This window comes from Sphaerodactylus townsendi, linkage group LG03, assembly GCF_021028975.2.
Source record: "Sphaerodactylus townsendi isolate TG3544 linkage group LG03, MPM_Stown_v2.3, whole genome shotgun sequence".
NCBI classification, from domain to species: Eukaryota; Metazoa; Chordata; class Lepidosauria; order Squamata; family Sphaerodactylidae; genus Sphaerodactylus; species Sphaerodactylus townsendi.
Genome location: NC_059427.1, coordinates 171,983,747 through 172,009,508, shown reverse-complemented (window position 1 = coordinate 172,009,508; position 25,762 = coordinate 171,983,747). Strand labels below are relative to the sequence as shown.

The 25,762-nt window shown below is 44.0% G+C and overlaps 1 protein-coding gene across 4 annotated transcripts in view; it reads right to left on the bottom strand.

Annotated features, from left to right (window-relative positions):
- The window catches only part of RHOT1 (ras homolog family member T1), a 79,475-nt gene that overhangs the window by 17,348 nt on the left and 36,365 nt on the right, over positions 1–25,762 (bottom strand). For 2 of the 4 annotated variants that reach the window (XM_048488210.1, XM_048488211.1), the window contains exons 8-17: positions 24,426–24,534; positions 23,163–23,283; positions 20,235–20,319; positions 18,974–19,119; positions 17,220–17,320; positions 16,295–16,425; positions 12,542–12,625; positions 10,887–11,006; positions 8,687–8,889; positions 1,203–1,325 (exon numbers count right to left, since the gene is read on the bottom strand). In XM_048488210.1, the coding sequence (XP_048344167.1) occupies positions 1,203–1,325; positions 8,687–8,889; positions 10,887–11,006; positions 12,542–12,625; positions 16,295–16,425; positions 17,220–17,320; positions 18,974–19,119; positions 20,235–20,319; positions 23,163–23,283; positions 24,426–24,534 (1,223 nt within the window). Of the gene's footprint in view, positions 1–1,181; positions 1,326–8,686; positions 8,890–10,886; positions 11,007–12,541; positions 12,626–16,294; positions 16,426–17,219; positions 17,321–18,973; positions 19,120–20,234; positions 20,320–23,162; positions 23,284–24,425; positions 24,535–25,762 lie in introns of all 4 variants that reach the window. The other 2 variants (XM_048488209.1, XM_048488212.1) reach the window with 2 other exon arrangements.

Below are 25,762 nucleotides of genomic sequence, written 5' to 3'. Positions count from 1 at the left end.
TCACTGGTTATGCGATTAAGATTTAAGATTTGAAAATGCACCATTAAGATCTGCCTTCTTAGTCCCTCCCTTTTCACACTGTCAATTCTTCAGACCCAAATTCTGCCCAGAACACCTTCTAAATTTCATTTTCTAAAATGCTCACTTACAGCTACCGTAATAGCAGGCCAACCGGCGTCAGAAGCTCCACACGAGAAAAAAAAAATATTGATTTGAACTCCCATTCGTTTGATGGGTCAGATACAAACTGAGCAATTAAGGTATACATTTAACATAAGGCGCTGCGCTGAATCCTTTTCTGCGCGTGCCAAAGAAAAGGCTTTCCCAGACATGCCGCAGCACAGATCAGATGCAGCACAGTTTTTCAACACTGAAAAATCCTCACGGAATTCTGCTTGTCGTAACTGGTCTCAAAATACTTTCATGTCTTGAGCAGACATTGACCACTGTACATTCTTAGAGGTATGACACAAGTTATTTTGTTAGAGAGGAGTCTATTAACATGACAGATCTCATCATACCATATCCACTCACATGGACAAAACATGTACGCGCTCGTAACACAGGAAGCAATTGCCACTCACGTTCCAAAATATTTTATAGAGCGAAGTACAATTAGACTGTACAGCGGAAGTCTGTCTCTGGAGACCCAGGCCACTATCCCCTGGCGGTCTTCCATAGACAAAATAGGTGTGAAGAAAAAAGGTTTCGGTGGCAACAGAACTTGCTGCCAATCCACTTTAAGGGTGGCAGAGTAGAGGCACCATCTCTTTCTTCACGAAGTGGGCCCTCCAGGAAAACTAGTTCCTGACCACAGCTGTACAGTGTCGCTCTAGCCACTAATGTGCCCCTAAACTGTACACAAAACATTTCAAAAGTCTACCTCTAAATGACAAATCTCAGGATATCGCCAGCTGGTGTGCAGCATCTGAAGTTAACAACCGTTTTATTTTTCAGTAGTCATCTTAAAGCAACTGGGTTCTTTTCCATTGCTACTGTTGCTAAGCGGCTAAAAACAAGCATGGCGTGAGTTGATGCACCCCGTTGCGATTAAAGGAGAAGCAACATGCTTTAAGATGTAGCTAAACATTTGCCCGTTCAATGGATATGGAACGAAGGGGTCTGTTATCAACGACAAAGATTAACGGTTTAACAAAGTATTTGTAAAGCTTGTCTGGTACCTAGTAAATAAAATCAAGGACCTGTTAAGAATTGCAGTGAAGAGTTTGTTCTTTACAGTTTGCAGCAAGTCTGAGTTGAGGAGATTCTGACAGATGCAAAACGTACACCTGTTGCAGGTGCACATACAGCGTAACCGGGCATGGCTGCAAAAACACACAGAAGGACAGGAGTTGAGATTGCAGGCAGAAGCCGGGCTGAGCCAAAACCAAGAAGGGCAGGGATCAAGTGGTCACATTCGGGAGGGGGAAAAGGAAGGCAAGGGTAGACTAAAGCTGTGCAGATTTCTAGGAGGAGAGATTTGAGGAAAATGCATTGCATGGACCCATCGCCTCCATCCCCACGAGAGAAAGCCAACAGTTTTAACATTTTTTTTCTACTTAAGAAGCTGAATGGAATATGGGCTCGCACAGCAAGAAGCTGCTCCTCGGTTTGTTGAAAGGATGGAATAAGTTTCATTCTCCTACAGCTCAAGCTGAACAACTTTGGTTTACGTGACAGCTACCCTTACCTCTTCCACCCCAAACAACATTCGCATGCTTCAGAATCAGGGAACGAGCAAGGGAAGGGAAGCAAGTCAGATACACTTCTGTCCCCACGGTGTAAGATATTCAAATATTCCAGACGTGGAGAAAAACGGCCTCGCTAATTGTGAGGCCAGCCACGGATTCCCCCTCTAGGATGCCCTTGTGCTGCGTGCCATCATTGGCACGCCTGATATGCTATCTAATCAGTACTGTCCCCTCCCGGCCTTGGGATCGGGCGCCATATATTATTGCTGCTGCTGTGTTTTATGGTTATAGATTTGTAAATTGTTTTAAATTACCTTCCTTTTTTATGTGTAAAATGTTGTTTTTAGCCTGCTGTGTTTAATGTTATTATGTATTGTTGTTGCAGGCCTGCTGTACGCCGCCCAGAGCCCTTCGGGGATGGGTGGTTCAAAATCTAATATATAAACAAACAAACAAACAAATAAATAGCACTTGGACTCAGGGATCTGTTTTTCAAACCTGGACTGCTAACACAAGGCGGCTTCATGCCCACTGAACAGCCAGCACCAAAAGATAGTTACACATTGAGGTTCGCCCTATTTCTCTAGTATAGCAGGGGAATATTCTGTTCTAGTAAGTGACTTCAAAAGGGAAAAGTGTATTAGATGTATGCAGGGAACACAGGATTAAATTCATTAATGAGGGCTAGAAGTAGAAAGCCCTTAGTCCAGCGATTCCCAACCAGGGTTCCGTGGTGGGGGGGTGGCAAGCAGGGGTACTGGGAGGGGAAGGTGGGAGGGATGATGGCAGGGGTACCATGAGATATGAAGAGTGAGGTCAAGGGTACCGTGATGTCGAAAAGGTTGGAAAACACTGCCTTAGCCAGAAGCAGTGTCCCCGAAGCTAAGGCCAAAGAGGGAAGCGGGGTGGGGCAGGAATGAGACAACTCTGGGTTTGCTTGGAAGCTGGTTTCAAAAAGGGAATCCCTGGTCGAATCCCCACTACCGTCTTAGCCAGGTTTCAGAACACAAACTAACCAGGTTTGAGGGTTGACCTCCCCATTGCTTGCGTGGCAGATTCCATTTCTGGCGCTCGTTCTCCCCGTTAATCCGTGTTCCGGCAGGACCTGGTTGCAAGTGGCATAGGTCGAATCCACACTTGAAATTTGCACGCAGATCCAAACCTGTTTGTTGTGAAACTGTGTCCTCTTCATTGCAGTTTCTCCCTCCTCACCGCAGCGAGCACACAGCAGACACACCCGGTTGCAGAACTCTTAGCAATCCCCACTACCAGGCTAGCTCACTTCGCCGAACTCCCTTGATTGGCTGGCGTGCCTTGATGGGGCGGGACCTTTTCCCACTGCGGAAACGTACATTGTAGGGGTGTGATCAAAAAAACCAGTGTGTAAAAGTTTAACGTTTAACTGTTTAACTATGCAAACAGTTAATCGTTACCTGTGTAAACCATGAACGATTCAAAGTTGCGCGTTTGACTGTTTAATGTTTGCATCCCCTTCTGCTGGCCGATCGCAAAAGCGGAAATGAAACCAAGGAAAGGCTGCATGTGCATTGCAATGCTGATTGGTTGCCCAAATTCTGCGTCACACTCTAGGGTGGGAAACGAGTCAGGGTTTCAACCCTCATCCCTCCCCTCGGATCAGCTCTGAACTGTGTTAATGGGGTCTATGCCACTTGCAACCAGGTCCTGCCAGAATGCAGATTAATGGGGAGAACAAGCACCAGAAATGGAATCAGCCACGCAAGCAAAGGGGAGGTCGTCCCTCAAACATGGTTAGTTTGTGTTCTGAAACCTGGATAAGACGGTAGTGGGGATTCGACCCCTGTGCACCAAACCTTGACAGAAAAGCACAAACATTCTATTGAAGTGAAAGCCACAGAGAATGGTCTGAATCTAAAGCAGGATAAGAAGAGCTCCATTTCTGAAATGGGGCCTCCCAACCTACTCCTTCAGTCCCCTCTGCACCCAACCCCCCAAAAAACTGCTCAACTACTAGGTGACTCTCAGGAATCAAAATAGATGTGGTAGAGGTGGCCATAGCTGAAGTGGGGACAAAATATACAGACACTGGGGGAAAAAATGCCTGTACTTTTGTGTGATGGAAGTGATTCTGTTACTGTATCACAATCACACCTACCTGTGAAAAGAGTATTTGATCTCCGGATGGAGAAACTGGAAAGGCTATGGAAATTTTACCCAACACAAGCTAGGAGCCAAACCGGCACTTCAAAGGCTTGGAGGGCCGAAGGGCAAGCAGGGAAGTTTTCTTGGGAAAAAGGGCTTGGTTGATTCCACCTCAGGATTTGGCCAGAGAAGCATCTCTGGGCCATGGCCTCCCGGAATGAGGACAAAAGAATCCAAAAGAAACATGTTCAGCTGAGAAATCTCTGTAACTAAAGTTTATTTCTTTCTTTGAATGTGACCTTTGTGCTGCGGCCAACATCGGCTTCTGCACCGTACTACGGCTGCCATTTTAGAAGTGGTCTAAAATGGGTAACATGAACAGGTTTCGAGCTTCGAAGTGCACACAGATGAAGGCTGGGCTTGCTTGACAACAGAGTGAGATGCTCAATGAGAAGCAGCAGGCGTCACAGACTCAATCTCAAGTCTGGCACACACAGAAGAGGGTGTCTGGATTATCACAAGCAGATCTCCTTTCACAGAATAGCACTGCTTCCCATTTGACGGCAGCCTGCTGTGTGCCCTGAAATGCTGCTGTGGGGTGGAGGGAGAGGAGATCCACAGAAGGGAGCTGAGATCGTTCTGGGGATGGAGCTGCTGCAAGGGAGAGGGGAATCAGCAGTGTCTGTTCCCTAATCTCTCCTGCTCCAGTCAGGAAAAGGGCACTTCTGCTGGTATAGAACGAGCATAGAGAGAGATAGAAAAAGTGCAGAGAAGGGCAACAAGGATGATTGAGGGATTGGAGCACCTTCCTTATGAGGAGAGGCTGCAGCGTTTGGGACTCCTTAGTTTGGAGAGGAGATGTCTGAGGGGGTGAGGGGGGATACGATTGAAGTCTATAAAATTATGCATGGGGTAGAAAATGTTGACAGAGAGAACTTTTTCTCTCTTTCTCACAATACTAAAACCAGGGGGCATACATTGAAAATGCTGGGGGGGAAGAATTAGGACTAATAAAAGGAAACATTTTTTCACACAACGTGTGATTGGTGTTTGGAGTATGCTGCCACAGAAGGTGGTGATGGCCACTAGCCTGGATAGCTTTAAAAGGGGATTGGATAGATTTATGGAGGAGAAGTCGATGTATGGCTACCAATCTTGATCCTCTTTGATCTTAGATTGCAAATGCTTTAGCAGACCAGGTACTCGGGAGCAGCAGCAGAAGGCCATTGCTTTCACATCCTGCAGGTGAGCTCCCAAAGGCACCTGGTGGGTCACTGTGAGCAGCAGAGTGCTGGACTAGATGGACTCTGGTCTGACCCAGCTGGCTCGTTCTTATGTTCTTATGAGCCCAATCAGCTTTCCCACTGGTAGAAAGGGAAGGGAGGGATCCATTTGGACTCCTCAAAAAGCTAAGCTGGGAAATCGTGGTTCTTGCACAGACAAAAGCCACATGGCATGGGGCTGTAGAAGGGAGGAGGAGTTTGGCAAGATGGCTGGCTGGATCCACTTCATGTGGGAGAAACATGAAATACCGGATATCTTGTCGAAGGCTTTCATGGCCGGAATCACTGGGGTGTTGGGTGGTTTCTGGGCTGTATGGCCGTGTTCTAGTAGCATTTTCTCCTGACGTTTTGCCTGCATCTGTTGCTGGTCAGATCAGATCCTCTGAAGACGCCAGCCACAGATGCAGGCGAAACGTCAGGAGAAAATGCTACTAGAACACGGCCATACAGCCCAGAAATGACACAACGCCACAGGATATCTTACTTGCATGAAATAAAAAGTGCACTGTGAGCGAGGAGACTCATGTAGCATGCAGCGATGCCACGAAGAAGAGTTATAAATATCACAGGAGAGGATGATTTTCAATTTGCAGGTCAGTAATTTTAGCACATTCGTTTTGTAGCACATTCATAGCCTAAAATGTCCAGAAGTTCTCCCATTTTCCACATCAATGTATAGAGGCACTACATGTGAAGTGGCTTGAAGTGTCTAACTCATTACACAAATGAAGAATGTCCTGTTACACTGCTTTTTGGTAACTGAGAACACTGAAAGGATCCTTTTAACGCAAGAGGATCAGCTAAAACTGATTTCTGTAACCGAGTAAGTTGAACAACTCACACGTGCCCTGGAGTTTAGTAGTGCCGTGAAGAGTGTAAGGGAGGCATTTTGTCGCCCCGCTTTAATGTAATGACAAAGAATACTAATACCAAGCTATTCCAGTTTACAGGGCAGAAATCTCAGTGACTTCACCCACAATATAAGGGAATTCACGAAGAAGGAAAGGAGAGGGGAAAGGCTTGGGAATGCTTTCTCCTTGCTACGGGTACCATCAAAAAGAAAAACTGAATCTTCACAGGGCTTTCTCTGGCCTTCTGGGATAAAACTGGGTCTTTCCCAATAGTTGGAACAGGAAGTATCCCCAGTGCACAAATGCTTAATACCTACCAAGAGTGTGAGTTTTTAAAATAAATGTCTATGGAACAAATGTGCTGCTGAAAGGAATTTTTGCTTCACCTTCTCTTCGAGTGTGTTTTATTAGCATAGTCCAAAACAGTTCATAAAATCGGGAGTTCCAGTTTACGTTGTGACCTCTGCACCTACTTTGCTTTAAGTTTTATACGCCCTTTCACTCATTTAGATTTAGTGCTGCCCTGTTGTTGCGAAGAAGACTTATCTTGTCCCAGGTGCCAAAGAGTCTGAACAGCTGTGGATTTGCCAGAGCAATACAGCCTTGTAAAATCACTGAAGTAGAACGAGACCACTCATTCCCCTCTCCCTTCGCTTTTTGGAATGTGAATGGTACCTTTTGAGTTGCCCAGATGTAGGAGGGAAGAGGAGATTTCTGTTTGGCTGATTAGAATGTAATCAATACATTACTGGTTATATGTAAATCTCGACAACGTCACTACTTCTATAAACTTATCCCTTCCACATGCTTTGCCAGCCGTGGCCGAAGTTTTGATGTATTGCGGGTCGGCATGAGAAAGTACTGCAAATAGGAATCCTAATGACACAACTGTTTAATAAATAATGGCACTAGAATCAGCTAGGCCTGTAGTTGCGACAGGGGGCAGGGCACGTGGTAATTGCTTGTGTGTGAGCGTGCATGCCCCTGGGTCTGCCACATGGCTATACCATTCCACCCGAAAACGGCGTGCTGATGCACGTGGGCGTAAGGGTGGAGCAGGCTGTCAAATAGCAGCACGCGGTGGTCTCGGCCTCTTTTGGTGCCTGGCAGACCAACTGACCCACCCACCTATCCGTAGGGGCTGGGAACCTTTTAGCTTCTGTTGTTGCAGTCCGTTGGGGCAGTTGGGGCAGAGGAGTGCATAGTTTTGGGGGGGAGGCCGTGCTTGCACACTGGACCCCCACCCCACCCTTGGGGGCCTCCATAAGAGGCCGGGAAGGGTGAAGGCTCGGGGAGCATGCCTTGAAGGGTCTCTGTGTTTGAACCAATATCCAGATGTGTGGGCCACAAAGAACAAGGCGGATGCCGAGTGGCCCCACAGGAAAGACTCCCTGAAGAGGGTGGGCCGGGATCAGCCTGGGGGGCTGCCCGGCCGAGTTCATACGCTCCTCTTGCTCGCCCAGCTTCATGTGTTAAAATGATTTAAGTAAAAGGGCTGCGGCCCTATTCCATTCCAAGCCATGTCCGCAATTATTGAGTAGAATCTGCACATCTGGCCGGAGCATAAATGAACCTACATTTTCCTTAAAATTAAAATTTGTAGCAAAAGAAGTGCAGCTCAAAACGTGTTTGCAGCAATCTTTCACGTGACATCTTGTGGTGATAGCGCACTGATATGTGCGTCTCGAGTTTTATGCGGGTTTCCAGATTGCAGGGGGCGCCACGCCCCTAACCCCCAAGATGTGGAAGGGACAACTGTAGTCGATCTTGCAAGTCCCTGCTCTGGGCCATTGCCAAGAAGTTTCTACTCCAATTTTAAAGTACAGACTAAAGACTGGTCAATAAATCTTTTTTTTAAAATAGAGATTTAACTGTGTGCCATCATTGGGTTCGAGACTCCCTCATTTGGATCCAATTTTCTCTGTCACTGCTTCATCTCTTAACTAGAACATAACTGCTACATGGCTGGGATCCAAAGAATTATTTTAGACCCCCCTAAGAGGCTCAGGATTTTTGCCTTGATTTACCTATATGTCACAGACTGCTTTGGAAAGTCCACCTGATTTCAGGAGCAGTTTGCTACATGGTATGGAGCACTGCAGTTTGAGAAATGTATGCTCAGAGCCTGTAACTAGCTGCATGGATCTTTAGATTCCTGCTCATGTGCGAAGTGTTATTAGGAGGCACACATGTAACTAGCAAATACGTATAACCTAATAACAACATCCAGTCAGCACAGTAAAAGCTAAAAAAAAGTATAGCTCAGAAGCTAACCTCTTGCCCATCTGTGTAAATACACAATTGGTACCAGTCAGTGACTTGAGAAACAAATAGCAACAGTTCTAGCCTAAACTTCTCCCCACGCCCGGGAAACAAGGGTCCAGTCTCCTCGGAGCATGCTCACAATTCTTCATTAATGAATAATGACAATGATCGAGGCACGGCATGCATACACGCAGAGAACAGAACCCTACTTCTTTAAGAACTGTTTTCATAGTTGATTCAAACATTTATCAAAAGCATATCAGCAGCTGACAGATGAAGAGTTTTTCGGAAGTGCGGCATTTCTCTCAGCCAATTTAGCAGGACACCTTTTCCTTTAGGTGAATCATCACCAACATCTCCCTCTGTTGCTAAACACGGTTTCAGTGAGGCAGAGAGTTCCATGCTTATGGTGAGAACCGCATGCAAACGGCTGTGGTCCATGCAGCAGGAGCGTTAGGGCGATTCAAGTACTTACGGATACATGGCCATCGTCGTCAGCTTAACAAAAATGTCCTTATTGGGTGCGTCAACAGTGTTACAAGAAAAGGCTTGCGGTGGAGGCATCTTGTGTTTTTTGCAGAAGTCGGCGGGAGAAACGCCATACTGCTGCCTCACTTCGTGCAGGTCTGACTTGGCAGCTATCACTAAGCAAGGTATTCGGCTGTCCATGAAGTGTTGCTACGGATTCAAGTTGGTTAAAAAAAGTGCAAGGTTAAAAAAAAAAACCACAGAAAAGAGAGATCTATACTCTGTTTCACATAAAGACAATGGTTCGGTCAGTTGAGGTGCATCGGTTGAGAAAGTTGTATGCTTCCATATTAGAATATAGTCCTGAATGAATATGAGAATTAGAATTTAATTTTATGCACTGCCTTTGTCAAAACCATTATTTGTACATTACTGAACATGGTACTTTGATAAAAAAGCATTTATGCCAAAATGTATTTTTACTTTCAAATGGATGAGGGGAGCAGGGCTAGGTGGGTCCTAGGACCCAGGCTGAGAATCCTACAACAACAACAGTCCAGCATGCTTTGTTCTGCGGCAGAGGGATTTACAACCTCCTATCATCTTTATGTGGAACAGAGTATACAAGCCTAGAAAAAATTATATACTGGGACCACAGAACTGTTAAGCTAGGTACATCAGCTCAAGCACTAAGAGCAACCCTATAAACTTCTTCTGAACCACTTCCTTCATGTTAGCAGTTGGAAACTGTTGGTCAAAGCAAAAAAAAAACCCTGTTAACATAAGCCTAAGTAGTTCTTGCATCATGGCTGTCAATAAATTTTCACCACTATCTTTAAGAGTGCAATGTCAACGTTAGCCCAAATAAACTCAAAAATACAACTCTTAACAGAAAGCCAGTGAGTAATGGGAGTAATAAAAATAAAAGATTAATTGAGAAATGGACTGGTGCAGGAAAGATAGATGAAATGGACTGGTGCAAGAAAGATAGATGAATAGGCATAATTTTTATTTCAGTATATATGTATCTGTGTAATTTTAATTTCAGATATACCCATTAGAAGCCTCAAAGAACTGTTGGAAGTTGTTTGAACATACTGGCATACTGAGGAAGACGCACGAAAAATATTCTATACGTGCGAGACGTTTTTATGTAGAACCTACAGAATTGGAATATGGACTATATGGAACTGAAGCTTTGTTTCTGAACAAAGAATTGAATGGACTAAGTGATTATTTATGTTTAGTTATAAGAGTTGGAAGACTTATGCTGTATCTTTAAGAACTTTGTCAGAGAAATAAGGAAATGTAAATACAAATAGAAGTGTTACGTTGTTTAATTATATGTAAGATCAATATATAAGATTGGACCCAGCCAGAGTGCAACATGTGTATTTTTGAGTTTATTTGTCAATAAATTTTGCCACACAAGCCCACTCAGAGGCTTAAAATGCAATCCTAATCATCAAAGGCATAGCTGGGTCAAACTGCGCCCGGTGCGGACTCTGTGTGTCCCCCCCCTCCCCATGGGCCCTGCTCCTGCTCCACTCCCCCACCCCCACACTTACCTTAGTTCTTAGTTTCAGGCTGAAAAGCGGCCTATTCAGTTCAGGCTGGAAAAAGCCTGGTTGGGAACTACACTACCCAGGAGACCTATGGGATACTTCAAAGGACTTATGAAGCGTGTTAAAACTACTTGCAGGTAAAAATATCACTTCAAAGTCTTTCAAGTAAGGCAATCTGACGCACAACTTGCATTGTGTATGTATGCACTACATTGCAGGGAACTGTAGCTTCCTGGAGCATGCACATTTACATGTGATTCATGAAGAACAATCACAGCAGATAATCAGAGAAGAACTTGCAAACTTCAAGAACAAAGTGATTTTTGTGAAGAAATGTCTTTGTGTCTGAAGCTGCTGTAAGAGGAAGCCTACAATGACCTCTTTTCAGAATACAGAACTGTAAAACACAGACCAGAACAACTAAAAAAACCAGGATGTACGTTTTGCATAAATTGAGGGCAAGGACTAGGACTCTTTCCACCCTAAAAACACGTCCTTGAATTGAATGTGTTAAAAAAATAGATGAACATTACCTCTCTATTCCCCCCCCCAAAAAAACTACCATGCAACGGAGATCAACTCCAAGATGTCTGTTTTTCAGAATCTTATTGCAATGACAGGACAGGTGCCCGAGATACAAACCTTAAACATCCTGGCACAGTATTCAAAGGACTTGGGATTGCTGACATCATACACAAGGCACACAGCATCACATACAATGTCAGCATCACACAAGAAGTCAGATTCGCACACGTTATGCAACTGAAAAGAAAGGAGAATGTGAACAAAGATGAATAAACTTGTTTTCACATCAGACATGATTTCTATGAGTATGTAGTTACAAAGCACATAAAAATGGGCTGACATGCATAAAGCTCATGTTTATAGGCGTTCTATTCAACACCAGCAAAGTGAGAACTAACATGGACAGCCACATTTATGGCGTAGATGCCTGCCCCATTCATTTTTATATCTGTGGTGCATTCTGGTGAGAGGTGCTGAACAATGTTCATGCTCTTTAAGAACATAAGAACAAGCCAGCTGGATCAGACCAGAGTCCATCTAGTCCAGCTCTCTGCTACTCGCAGTGGCCTACCAGGTGCCTTTGGGAGCTCACATGCAGGATGTGAAAGCAAGGGCCTTCTGCGGCTGTTGCTCCCGAGCACCTGGACTGTTAAAGCATTTGAAATCTCAGATCAGATTTTGGGCACTTTACTTATAGCTGCCGAACTCCAAAGCCCAGAAGGGGCCAGTCTGGGAAGTGCCTCCAATGAGGTAAAGCAGAAGGGCGCAGTTCTTTTTGCGTTTGCACCTTCTTTGACAACACAGCAGAATACCACCACTGTCCCCTCCACACTATACGTGAATAGGGCAGACACATGAAAAACTGTCACACCTAGCTGGCCTCTTATTCTCTACATACATTATGAACACCAGCCAACAATCTTATTCTACCAATTCTGCAGATACCCAAATGCTATATAATAAGCACAGAAGGCTACCACTGTTCTGCGGGCTGCTACGGTAAGATGAGGTCTTACCTGCTCATCACAGATCATGACATTCTTGTAGATGGAAAGCAGAATGTTGAATTCATTCCATTTTCTTCCAACACACATCACAGGATTGTAGTGCCACTTTTAAACTCTGCTGCCCTAGAGCAGGCATGTCAACCATGCAGCCCGAGATCAGATTTGGCCCCTTGAGAGGGCTCATTTGGCCTGAGAGCCAGCACAGGCACCCCCCATCCCCCCCCTTCACTCATCACGACCACCTGACATTTCAGACAACTGGCCCAGGTACAGTTCCCTACCATGGTTAGAGGAGCCGCTGTTCAACGCCACTAAATATTATGTCCTGACCCTAATCAGGTTTTTAAGTACTTATCTATATGTCAAATCAAAATCCAACTTTATTACGGATGTAGACCAATCTATATCACAAAGCAGATTTCAGAAAGCTTAATTAATAATCTGAAATTATAAAAGCACAAGTTTCAGGCAAAATAATTAAAATTCTACCTCAAACGCAATATTTATACATTAAGAAATGATAAAATTTAAAATGTTTCATTGTCATTATCAAGGACTTACTGAGGACTTGAATCACAAAGGCATAAAAATTAGTCACTTGCCTTGAAGTACAAGGATTTTCATCTGATAGTAATTTTTCTAAACATTCCTTCTTCAAGTAGCCAGTAAATCTGGCTAAGAAAGGGTGGAAAGATCTTACCTCAATCCACCATAATGACTGTGAAACAAAAATCCATATGTCAATATAGATTGATATAGCCTTACCAGTAAATATTTTTCTTGGCCGTATACGTAGACTGTATTAATTGCATAATAAGATTTGTGATCTGGTCGTATGTGCTTCTGTCTCTGAAAGCACAAACAAATTCAAATTTTATAGATTACATAGTTCCCCTTACATGAATTCAATTCTGGCAAATCAAGCGGGATTCCTCAACCTAACTATATCGTACCATGTTTAACACAAAATCAGGAGTCTTTCAGTCAAAGGCCATATCAAGGAGGGAGAAAACACAGGGCACAAAACAACCAATATTCAATTCATGGAAAAACAAATGAAGCAAAGCGTAATGCATTTACCAATAGCCTAGAGAGGAAAAATTAATACATTGCGCTTTCCAATTTATAAGCTGCATGAGCCAGTGTGGTGTAATGGTTAGAGCACTGGACTAGGGAAAACCTGGTTCAACTCCCCACTTTTCCATAGAACAGGGGTCTGCAACCTGCGGCTCTCCAATTGGCCATTCTGGCAGGGGCTGATGGGAATTGTAGTCCATGAACATCTGGAGAACCGCAGGTTGCAGACCCCTGCCATAGAAACTTCCTGGATGACCTTGGACCAGTCACATATTCTCAGTCTGGCCTACCTCGCAGGATTACTGTAATAATGAGAGGAGACAATGATGTTAGCAGCCCTGGGTTGCCACTGTAGAGGAAAGTGGGAGAATCAATGAAGTAAATAAATTGCATGGTACAGTGGTTAAGACTTTAATCTGGACTCTAATCCATGGTTAAAACTTTAATGGTTACGACTTTAATCTGGACTCTAATCCATGGTTAAAACTCTAATGGTTTTGACTTTACCGACTCCCACTACACGGTTAAAATTTTAATGGTTAAGACTCTTAATCTTCGGACTCTAATCCATGGTTAAAACTTTCTAATGGTTACGAATTTCAATCTCGAATTTAATCCATGGTTAAAACTCTAATGGTTAAGACTCTTTTAATCTCGACTCCTCTAATCCATGGTTAAAACTTTAATTTGTCATTTGACTTTAATCTTGGACTCTAATCCATGGTTAAAAACTCTAATGGTTTCGATTTTAATCTGACCTCTAACTCATGGTTAAAACTTTAATGGTTACGATTTTACTATGGACTCTAATCCATGGTTGCAAACTTTTAATGAGCAGGACTTTAATCTGGACTCTAATCCATGGTTAAAACTTTAATGGTTACGACTTTAATCTGGACTCTAATCCATGGTTAAAACTCTAATGGTTTTGACTTTAATCTGGACTCTAATTAATGGTTAAAATTTTAATGGTTAAGACTTTAATCTGGACTCTAATCCATGGTTAAAACTTTAATGGTTACGACTTTAATCTGGACTCTAATCCATGGTTAAAACTTTAATGGTTACGACTTTAATCTGGACTCTAATCCATGGTTAAAACTCTAATGGTTTCGATTTTAATCTGGACTCTAATCCATGGTTAAAACTTTAATGGTTACGACTTTAATATGGACTCTAATCCATGGTTAAAACTTTAATGGTTAAAACTTTAATCTGGACTCTAATCCATGGTTAAAACTTTAATGGTTAAGACTTTAATCTGGACTCTAATCCATGGTTAAAACTCTAATGGTTAAGACTTTAATCTGGACTCTAATCCATGGTTAAAACTTTAATGGTTACGACTTTAATCTGGACTCTAATCCATGGTTAAAACTCTAATGGTTACGACTTTAATCTGGACTCTAATCCATGGTTAAAACTCTAATGGTTTCGACTTTAATCTGGACTCTAATCCATGGTTAAAACTCTAATGGTTACGACTTTAATATGGACTCTAATCCATGGTTAAAACTCTAATGGTTACAACTTTAATCTGGACTCTAACCCATGGTTAAAACTCTAATGGTTTCGACTTTAATCTGGACTCTAATCCATGGTTAAAACTTTAATGGTTAAGACTTTAATCTGGACTCTAATCCATGGTTAAAACTTTAATGGTTACGACTTTAATCTGGACTCTAATCCATGGTTAAAACTTTAATGGTTAAGACTTTAATCTGGACTCTAATCCATGGTTAAAACTCTAATGGTTAAGACTTTAATCTGGACTCTAATCCATGGTTAAAACTCTAATGGTTAAGACTTTAATCTGGACTGTAATCCTCCATATGAAGCCTGCTGGGTGACCTTGATTCAGTCCCAGTTCTCTCAGAACTCTCTCAGTCCCACCTTACCTCACAAGGTGCCTGTTGTGGGGAGATTGAAGGAAGGGGTTTGTGAGCCGCTTTGAGACTCCTCAAGGTTGAGAAAAGTGAGGCATAAACCCGAACTCCTCTTCTTAATAAATGCTCTCACGGTGGATCTTTCTTCTGAACTGTAAATGCTGACTTACAGTGCATGCAGCCTGGCTAGATTTAACATCATGCCATCTCCGCTACATAGAGGAAGACTTAAAGGTCTTCCAAGCGATAAGAGGTTCTGTACCTGTAGCATAGGACAGCTGGATTCCATCCCACACATTCTCCTGAACTGCGTATTATACCAAGAACTCCGATCCAGCCTGCTATCCCAAGCTATAGATCCAATGATTGATTATTCTGAACCAGATAAAGTAGTTACGCTTTTAAATTGTCAGGATTTTCATTGTTGCCTTATAGTGGCAAAGTTTTTGTAAGAAGTTTGTAAACTGAATGTATGACAAACTGCTGTAAGTTTTTTTACCACTATTTACCCACTTTTTTTTTTAACTGGAACTGTATTTTTATACTATCGTGTATATGCCAATAAAGGCTTATTGAATTGAATTGAATAATGAAGTGCATGCAGCCACCATAGCTCTGTTGTGCTTAATCCATGGGCAAGATGGAACACTGGCGAGGGGGGGGGGCAGTAAATCTGCATTTTTCCCCTAGTCATAAAGGACTCTAAGCGACTGCTCCAGTGCAGTGCTCACCCTAACCTAGGGACAAGCACTATGGAGATGCTGCGGCTGTGTCTTCAAACTGCGCTGGTATTAGGAGAGGCAGCTGCAGTGGCACCCCATTGGCTAAGGCAGCACAGAAGGAGTGAGCACAGAGAAGGGGAAGAATGGGAAGGGAAGAATCTATTCGCAAGGCTGGTTTTGGTTTTTTGGGTTTTTTTCTCCGTATTTTACCTGCATAATCTTATATGCCAATAAAGCAGACCTGGGCATTATACGGCCCGCGGGCCACATCCGGCCCGCCGGATGACCCTGACTGGCCCCCCTGCCTTGCTGGGGAGCGAGGCGCCTTTGAAAGCCCCACAGAAGCCGGTTGCCTTGGCTGCCAGCTTCTGCGGGGCTTTCAAAAGCGCCTTGCGGCCCTGCCTTTTGGCCCGGCCCTCTACAATATTTTCTGTTTCTTATGCGGCCCCATGGAAAAAATAATTGCCCACCCCTGCAATAAAGGCTTGGTGCTACTACTAAGTCTGCTGTGGTAGAAGCAGCAGTCAGATGGTGCAGAGCCTGTATTTTTAATTAATTAATAAATATACCGCCCTCCCCCAAGGGGCTCAGGGCGGTTAACAACATTTCAATACAACGTGTAAATAAAACAACATTAAAACAGCTAAAACAATCCGCCGCCCCCCCCAAAAAATTTAAGAACCATATTTTCTTCAGATGGCATCAAAGAGTCCCTCACCCTTTCTTGCGCCCATGGGAGGTTATTTATAGCGAGTTTTGATGTTATCTCAACAGCAGTGCAGGGTTCGGGGTTAAGGTGAATGGTTGTGGATAAAAGATAGGGAGATTCTTACCATTAGGTTTCTTCCAAGTAGTGCCTGGAGAACCCCACTTTTCCCAGAGCCTTTCATCCCTATCAGATTACACCTGAACACGTTCCTCTGTGTCTGTTTTTTCTGTAGGTCAATCTTCTTGTCTCTAGTCACTTAAAAAAACAAACAAACCAGATTTCACACACATCAACACAGAGAGAAAAGCTATGCGCTGAATCCACCAGAAATGTTCACGGAGCACAACTTCCCTGTTTCCCTCTTCCGGCTCAGAACACCCTGTGAAATGCTGCCCCAAAATCACCACAAAGGGAGGAATCAGCTAAAATCTCCCCACAGAGATCGTGCTTGGGATCCATCTGATGCCTTCTAACAAAACGCATTTATCTGGATTTCCAAATTGCAAAGGGGGGAAAAGGTTGCAGAATCACAGCCGTTGTGCCTTAAATTAGATGCCTGTAGATAGAGAACTGCCGGCTAATCTGAAGTCATAGGCAAAGTTCAGCACCTACCCACCATTTATTTGCCAGTCCACTGTGGAAAGTGAGCCTCTCCACTGGGTCTCTCTTAAAGGCACAAGGAGCCTTTTTTTAACCCTTCTTGGGGATACCCAACCCATAATCTTAAACTTTTCCATAGGCCTCTTGACCTTCTCAACTGCCCCTTCCCTAAATCCTGAACTGCATGTTACAGCAAGGGGCATGGGCGCTGCTAAGGTATTCCCCTCCACATGAACCCAACAAAATTTCTGGTGACATGCAGCTGAAAAATCCACCAGATGTGACAACTATTAGTGCTCCCCTCTTGCCATTGATGCCAGAATGGAGGATGGAGGAAACACGAAAGTGCCACATCATTTGCTTATTCAAAAAGCACATCACCCTTCTTTTCTCCTGCAGAGAAAATAAAACCCTGCAGCAAAATATTCCGAAACGCTACAGTCTGTTACCTGTAACTGCCGATGCCTGAGATTCCTGTTCGGTTAATATTGAATATCCTAAATAGCCCAGGTACTCGAGGCAGCGCTGAACATCCAAGTACGTAGTTAATCTAGGAGCGGAGGATTGTTTCATTAGTTAACACTGAATCCTACGTTTCTGCAACAAGGCACTGAAGAACTTAAGTGACTGCAGTGGGACCAGGAGCTACAAGTTCTACAAGACCAAGCTCGAAGTAACTGTTCCCCCTTCTTTTTCAACATCAAATTCAAAACCAATCTGATGGCAGACTATCTGAGTATACTCCAAGAGCCCAAGTTTAGATGGATATACACAAGGGCTCGTTGTAATTCCTTCCCTTGTTCTGTACTCCAAGGGAGGTTTCTTAAAATTGACTCGCAAGAGCGGAAATGCCCCCACTGTACTATAGTGGTGCAATCCATGGAACCTATAATGCTTAACTGCCCCAAATACGAAGAAGCTAGGACCAAGCTTTTGACTCTTCTTCCTGCTAAGTTTAAGAAATACTCTGTTGCTGGGAAGGTTGCATTCCTACTAAACAACTCTTCTTCTGTGATTTTAAATTCTGTAGCTAGGTTCCTTTTAGGAACTTTGGAATAATACCTGTGGTGGAATTATGTATGGAACATCTGTCTGGATAATGCTGGTTGTTATATTGGTTTTATGCCTAATAAAGGTTTTATGTATGTATCATACTAGGAATAACTCAGAGCTATAGTGTCAACATGCACCCACAGTGTGTGGACTGCAGTGGGGAAAAACGTTAGGTTTGCCTACAGAAAAATTAATATGTGACCGACAGACTATTTTGCATACTGCAGTTCATATTTTTGTGTCTATGAAACAGCCCCAAAGTCTGGGGGAATGAAGCCCCGACAACTCTGAGCTGCAAAGAAATACAATTTCACCTCCACTCTGCCTTTGGAGGTACGGGCCGCTATGTCAAATACAAGGTGGAAATTATGTCAAGCAGCTCTAACGTTGCAGTCCAATCTAGATAAGGCTGGCGGGTGGGGATGGCACTGCTTCGACAACGCCCCACCCTCTCCAAGGGCTTTCCTGTGATGCGGGATGCCCCCCCAAAACAAAAAATCGCTGGCCAGAATCCCCTATAGGGGAGAATAGAGATACACCGTAAAAAAACGTATCTCTGAGGCCAGCTCTGCCAGAGTACAGGAGCTGAGCCGGCAGTGGAAGTTGACTAAGGTAGGCTCCACCCCCAGAATGCCTCCAGATACACCAGGGCACAGATAGCAGCATCCGGGTTGGCTGCCGCACCGTCCACCCACCAGGGTAAGTCTCCCTCTGCCAGGGCATTTACCCCTTGCCCCCCTGCCTCCCATGGATTGGGCTACCCAGGAAGAATGATCATCAAAACCCCTTGGGTTTAATTGTAATAAAATCAAAGCTGTACGCGTGATGGATCTTTTCAGTGTATAGATCTGGAGCGGTATGATTAAACGTTTTCCACTGATGGTTAATGTAGCATGACACAGAAAGGTAAGACATGGCTTATCACTTAGCATGCTGCTTCTCTTATTTGCAAGGTGTTTCCAGAGGGGGAGAATCTAGCCTGAGGGTGCACAACCTAGAAGAAACAGCTTCACTGGAAGTAAACTGCAAAATGAGACCCTGAACCTTTAAAGTTCAAAGACTGATTAGACTACCGTACCACCCCACCCTTTATTCCTGGACTTCTGGTTCTGGGAATACTATAGTTTAAGTTTGTACATGCTCCACTTACGTCCACTGAGACAGAAATCCCTGATATGTTATCCAGCCCCTTTCGTTTGTACAAACAGTGTTGTTAACATCAGGTCCCCATGGTATGTAAGGGAAAATTTTGAACAAATCTTTGAGCTCGTCAGGAGACAAAGCACAGTCACGATCCTGAAGCCAAAATGAAAGGAACAAAGAAATGCAGTTGAAATTTGCATTTGGCCACGTTCACAAAGAGGAATTTCATTTCACGCAGAGGACCATAAGCGTATAAACCCACAAAATGAAAAGTTAATTACCGAACCGTTTTAACTTCGTTTTATAATTTATCGACAAACAGCAATCAAAAGTCTTAACTCCTGCTTCTACTGATTTAGAGCCATGGTGGCGAAACTATGGCACTCCAGATGTTCATGGACTACAATTCCCATCAGCCCCTGCCAGCATGGCCAATTGGCCATGCTGGCAGGGGCTGATGGGAATTGTAGTCCATGAACATCTGGAGTGCCATAGGTTCGCCACCACTGATTTAGAGGCTATGACCCTTTGAGACAAAGAAACCACTGGTTATGTAATTCCTGACCTGGAAGTTCTTGAACCCAGCTATGTATCAAAATATGTTAAACCAGCAGTAAAGTCCGTTTCAAAATGCAATGAAATGGGCTCCGGACGGGGGAGGGGGAGTGCGGGTGGGGGACTGGGTGGGCAGGTTCTCCGGCCCTACTGGTGTTTCTACCACCACCACCACTTATTCCGGGGTTGCTCTGGAAGGGCTTGCTCTGCGGCTTGTCATTGGCTCCATCACCGCTCTGCTGCAGCTCTGTGTCACTGGGGCCCTCTGGGCCTCCCAGGTGGATTGCTGGGGCAGGGGTGAAAGGATGCCTGAGGGGATGGGGAGGTGGGTGACAGGTATGGAGGGAGGTGGCTTGATGCCGCTTCTCCGCTGGGCCCAGGTTAGTTTTTTGGGTGGGGGGAGGGTGGATGGGGGAATTGGGGGGGGCGGGTAGGAGACCTGGTGGGAGGGCTTGGTGACATTTCTCCACCAGAGCCTTTGGAGTGTAATGACAAACCCTCAACTAACTGGCAGCAGGACAGTCTCCTTCGCAACCATTGGCTGAGGATTCGTCATGGTGACATTAGCAAATTCTATACGTAAGGATGTTTCAGATACCACAGATCTTTTTAAAAAAGCCTTACAAGTCATATTTACTCCCGTGCTGAGATTAAACATTTCACTTTGTTACAATCCTGATGAAAGTTGGTCCTAATCCAGACTAACAACTTACCAAATCATGCTTATCGAAAATGCTTTGCAGAAATAGATACGCATGGTGATTCAATTCTGTCGTGCAGTCGGAAGGTATTTTTAACCTGGTTGAACAGAAGATCTTTTAAAATTCATGCAGAAAACTCTTTCATTTTACTTGCTATCTTTTCAGAATTTACTACCCACTGACCGCTATTTGCTAAGCAGAGTAACGTGTACAACAGACCATAAACAGGGAATGATTTCTCAGAGGAAACCTTTGCATCAGCTTAAGCTACGTTCATATGCATTTTTCAGAAATCCCACTTCTCTAAAACACGTGCTTAAGTGCTATGGCTCGGCCCAGCATCTCTGGGGACTCTTTGGATGATGACTCAGGTGGGGGAGAGAGCACAACTTTGGCCCCAGAATCCCAGGTAATGCCTGCAGAGCCGGAGCCTCCAGTTGTACCTGCAGGGCCTGGCCCAGAGGCTCAGGTAGAACCTTCAGGAGTCCCTGCAGGAACAGGTCCAGAGACTCTGACAGAGCATACAGGCTTGGAGCCACAGCCAGGCCCTAGCTCTGAGATTCACCAGCCTCCTGACTTCAAACCAGGGGAGGCCCTGACAGCTCCCCCCCACCCCTTTTGTCTCCAAAGCTCCAGGAGCAACACTGAAGGAAGCTGTGTGCCAGTTTGCAGGAAAAGAGATGCAGCACCAGGCTAGCAGCTCTGGGGCGAGCTGGGCTCAACAAGAAGTCTCTGCAGGAGCCAGACTGAAGTAACGCAGCTGCATGAGGTTATTGCACTGGTGGGTGGGATATTTGCTACAAAAAGTTAGGCCGAGTTGTGGCAGCAACATTTGTGTTTGGACTTGAAAGCCACTCTTTGTGTTTCTGTTGCTTGAACTCAACTTTAGCCCCCCTGCCCTTATATAAAGCAGTGGTGCGACCACACTTGGAGTACTGTGTTCAGTTCTGGTCGCCACATCTCAAAAAGGATATTGAAGAGATAGAAAAAGTGCAGAGAAGGGCAACGAGGATGATTGACGGACTGGAGCACCTTCCTTATGAGGAGAGGCTGCAGCGTTTGGGACTCCTTAGTTTGGAGAAGAGACGGCTGAGGGGGGATATGATTGAAGTCTATAAAATTATGCATGGGGTAGAAAATGTTGACAGAGAGAAATTTTTCTCTCTTTCTCACAATACTAGAATCGGGGGCATACATTATGCTTAGCCAGAAATGCTGGGGGGGGAAGAATTAGGACTAATAAAAGGAAACACTTCTTCACACAGCGTGTGAGTGGTGTTTGGAATATGCTGCCACAGGAGGTGGTGATGGCCACTAACCAGCATAGATTTAAAGGGGCTTGGACAGATTTATGGAGGAGAAGTCGATCTATGGTTACCAGTCTTGATCCTCCTTGATCTGAGATTGCAAATGCCTTAACAGACCAGGTGCTCGGGAGCAACAGCCGCAGAAGGCCATTGCTTTCACCTCCTGCATGTGAGCTCCCAAAGGCACCTGGTGGGCCACTGCGAGTAGCAGAGAGCTGGACTAGATGGACTCTGGTCTGATCCAGCTGGCTTGTTCTTATGTTCTTATTAACTTTGACCTTGCTTTGGACTCTGGACTCAGCTTTGTTATCCCTTTCTGTGCTTGGTTACATTAAGCTGCTGAACTGACTGTGAGCTGCTTCCGACTCTGATAAGGGTCTGTCGACAATGGTTAAGTTACTTGGTGAATTTACGGTCAAGCATGCATTCAGTACCTAAGTCTTCCTAGGCCACAAGGTCTTGCTCCCCTCTCGCCCTGGGTATTCCCGGCTCAGGAAGCAGGGGGGCTAAATATCTTCATCAATTATCTCGCCCAGGTCCCGTAGAGCCGTGCTGCTGGCCCGCTGTAATGCTCTCCCCTCCGCTGTGCTATCAGGGAGGTTTGCCAAAACTCCCTATCAGCAAAGGCTTTGTGCATATCATGGGGACTGTCCAGACACTATAGTACACATATTTTATTATATTGCCCCCTCCTTATGGCACCTAGAACAAAATGGCTACCTCCACTGCTAGCAAAAAAAGAGCACGCATCCGATTTGCAGAAGATCATCTTTTCATTAGATAACACCAGCAGCGAGGATTGGGCGGTATATAAAACTAATAAATAAATAAATAAATAAATAACAGATCCAGTAGCCAAATTTCTTGACTTATATATAATCCAGAGATCCAAGTGTTAACTTGCCTAATTCCTTTCTCCCCTAATTCCTCCTCTCCCCCTTGTTTTAGCTTTCAATTTACGTACTGATGTTATTCATAATTTTATTTTCATTACCTGTTTGGTGACTGAATTCTCTGTTGATAGAATTGTATTATTATGCCAATAAAGGATGTTGAGTTATAAGTCTTCCTGGTAACTGCACTACAGTGGCTCTACAAAGAAGCTCAAGTGGTTGGCACGTATTTACACTACCACTTTCAACTGCCACTTTAATATCAATATTAACTTGTACCTCCATTACAAACTGTGTTATTCTATAACACATAAAAGCTTCTGTGGGAAAAAAAATCAAATGCAGGAATCCAGACAACAAATTTGTTCCTATGAAGAGAAAAAATATCTATTTGGGTCACTGCTGGGAGTACTACTGGACTTTAAGAACATAAGAACAAGCCAGCTGGATCAGACCAGAGTCCATCTAGTCCAGCTCTCTGCTACTCACAGTGGCCCACCAGGTGCCTTTGGGGGCTCACATGCAGGATGTGAAAGCAATGGCCTTCTGTGGCTGTTGCTCCCGAGCACCTGGACTGTTAAGGCATTTGCAATCTCAGATCAAAGAGACCCAAACTTTGGGTCTGATCTAGAAGGGCTTCAGCAACTTTTCACAGGCATGCAAAACAAACAGGGCTGGGTTTTTTTTTCTCATTTGTTTTCTTTGTACATAGAATGAAACATCCCCCCACTGATACATACACAGGAAATAAATACTCCGGAGTGAGCTCTAGGTCATCGTCGTAGCCAAAACGACGCAATACTGTCCACGTTGTTTCATGTCTCCCGCGCTGAATAAAAAGTGTGTGTAGAAAAAGAAAGCCTGAAAAGACAAAGCTGTTCAATTGCTAATTTGGGGGAACATATACATGGACATGTGGTAGACCTGCAGTGATGAGATAAGATGCGGATACACAGAACGGGAAGACAGAATGAAATCTCCTACAAGATGTACTTCTGAAAGCAATGTCATCTATACCTGTGGTGGCGAACCTATGGCACGGGTGCCAGAGGTGGCACTCAGAGCCCTCTCTGTGGGCACACGCAGAGTGCCCCTCCCCACACATCTAGGGCTGTCCCTGGGCCACTGGGCTCGATTATTAGCATTAAAATCTAAAACCTAGTTTTGGGGAAGCAGTGTAGGTAACCCTGTTAAGTGCTGATTTACTATGCGGCTGAACTAAAAGCCACGATCCTTCTTTATCTGTGGAGTAAGCTCAGGTTTGCTGACAATGGGGCTTTGCTTCTGGATTAAACTCCTCCTAGAGTTGTGATTCACCTGTTGGAAGAGTTGCATGGTTGCTTCAAAGCAAAGCCACCGACTACCACCAAGCTTACTCCTTAGTAACGCATGCCTCGGAGCCAACCGTTGTTTCTAAACTAAAACCTCAGTATTCAGGTTAAATTGCCGTGTTGGCAGTTTGCGATAAATAAGTGGGTTTTGGGTTGCAATTTGGGCACTCGGTCTCGAAAAGGCTCGCCATCACTGATCTATACATAGCAGTTTCAGAACGTAACTCTAACAGCCATAACACCAGCAGGTGGTTTCCTTAACTGGGAAAGACAAAACTACCTCTCTTTATTCCACCTGGTAACTGTAGTCAGGGGTGGCCAATCAGTGATGGGAATTGCAGTCCACGAACATCTGGAGCACCATAGGTTGGCCACACCTGATGCAGATACAGTGTGATAGATATTTTAGGTGACAGCTAAGGAAAGAGGAAAGTACTTGAGGCTCTTTTTAAACCTTCATTTCATTTTTTCAATATGTCCATGGAGCAGGCAAACCATCATCCTGTTAAAAAAAAAAGCCCTTAACTTCTACAGACAAGACAAAATCATGCAGTCACACCTATACCTTCTTGCTGCTTCTGACAACAAAAAACTCCCATCCTGGTATCATCTCAGTTATCAACGCACACAATCCCACGCTTGTAGATTAATGTGAAGGCACGGGGTACCTACCTTTTAATGTTAAACCATTATCGGCAACTCCATCGCTAAGATTCTTCCGGACTACATTCTTGACATCTTCTAGAGCCTGAGGTGCTAGTGGTGTGTTGAAACAGATTCGCTGAAAAGGAACGTTCAAAATACTTGAAGTCAAGGCAGATAAGCCTCCACAGCTCAGGCGGCAGAGCGGGGAATCAAACCCGGTTCCTCCAGATTAGAATGCACCTGCTCTTAACCACTACACCACTGCTGCTCCTGTCTTATTTTCAGGGAAACAAAGTATATACAACACAGAGCCTTTTAATTCCCATAGAAAGCAGAAGAGGATTTAAATTGGGAGCACGAACAGCTTACTGCTATTTTGCCCTGTCTTTCCCTGAGAGGACAGCAACATGAGGGTTGTAATATTTCTGGAAATGTGAAGCCATGGCAAAATCCTGGATTTTCCCCCTTATTTCCAAGAAGAAATGGGAATTTTTAAGAAAAAACTGAGATATATGCAATACTTCCTTTCCTATCAAACTAAAAACTGCTGCTTCAAGAACATAAAACATATCATGTATAACAGGAAATTACTGACAGAATTCTAGAGTATCATCATCATTCATTCGTTTATTACGGCCGTAGATTAGAAATGTAAGCAACTGAAATAATAAAAAGGCTTACTGAACACTATTTCTGAATTACAAAAATACAACAGTTAAAAATTAGAAAACCACATATAAGACATATTAAAATATTTTAAAGATTCTGCTGCATAATACACTTTTCAGATCTGAATTCTAAAGTATAAATGCCTTCGTTTTCTACAGGCAAAATTGCAGATATACCCAATATTAAGGCAAGAGAGCTGTGAACTGCTGTCCCTGATATGCCACCTCAGTGGATTTCACTGATTCAGAAAGAATCTTCCACAGCAGTTCTTTAGCTCTCCCCCAAATTTCCTCTCCCCCAGTGGAAAAACTGAAAAAGTCCTCAGACATCTCAACTGAGGAGAACGCTGTCTTTAAAAGCATTTCACCTATTCTAAGAGGGGGGAAATGTTCTTTTAATACTCACCAAAATTTCCACTGGAAAATTGAAAAGAAAAAAAAGTCCAAAACTTATGCTATGTATTTGGAATGACTAAAAGTATTTCACTCATTTCAAAGAAAAAATATTTCCTAGGCCCATGGTGGCAAACCTTTGGCACTCCAGATGTTATGGACTGCAATTCCCATCAGCCCCTGCCAGCATGGCCAATTGGCAGGGGCTGATGGGAGATTGTATGTCCATGTAACATCCCTGGAGATATAAGGTGCTCACCCCACTGTCCTTGAGGCATTTCTTGGTGGTCACTAAAATTTCTA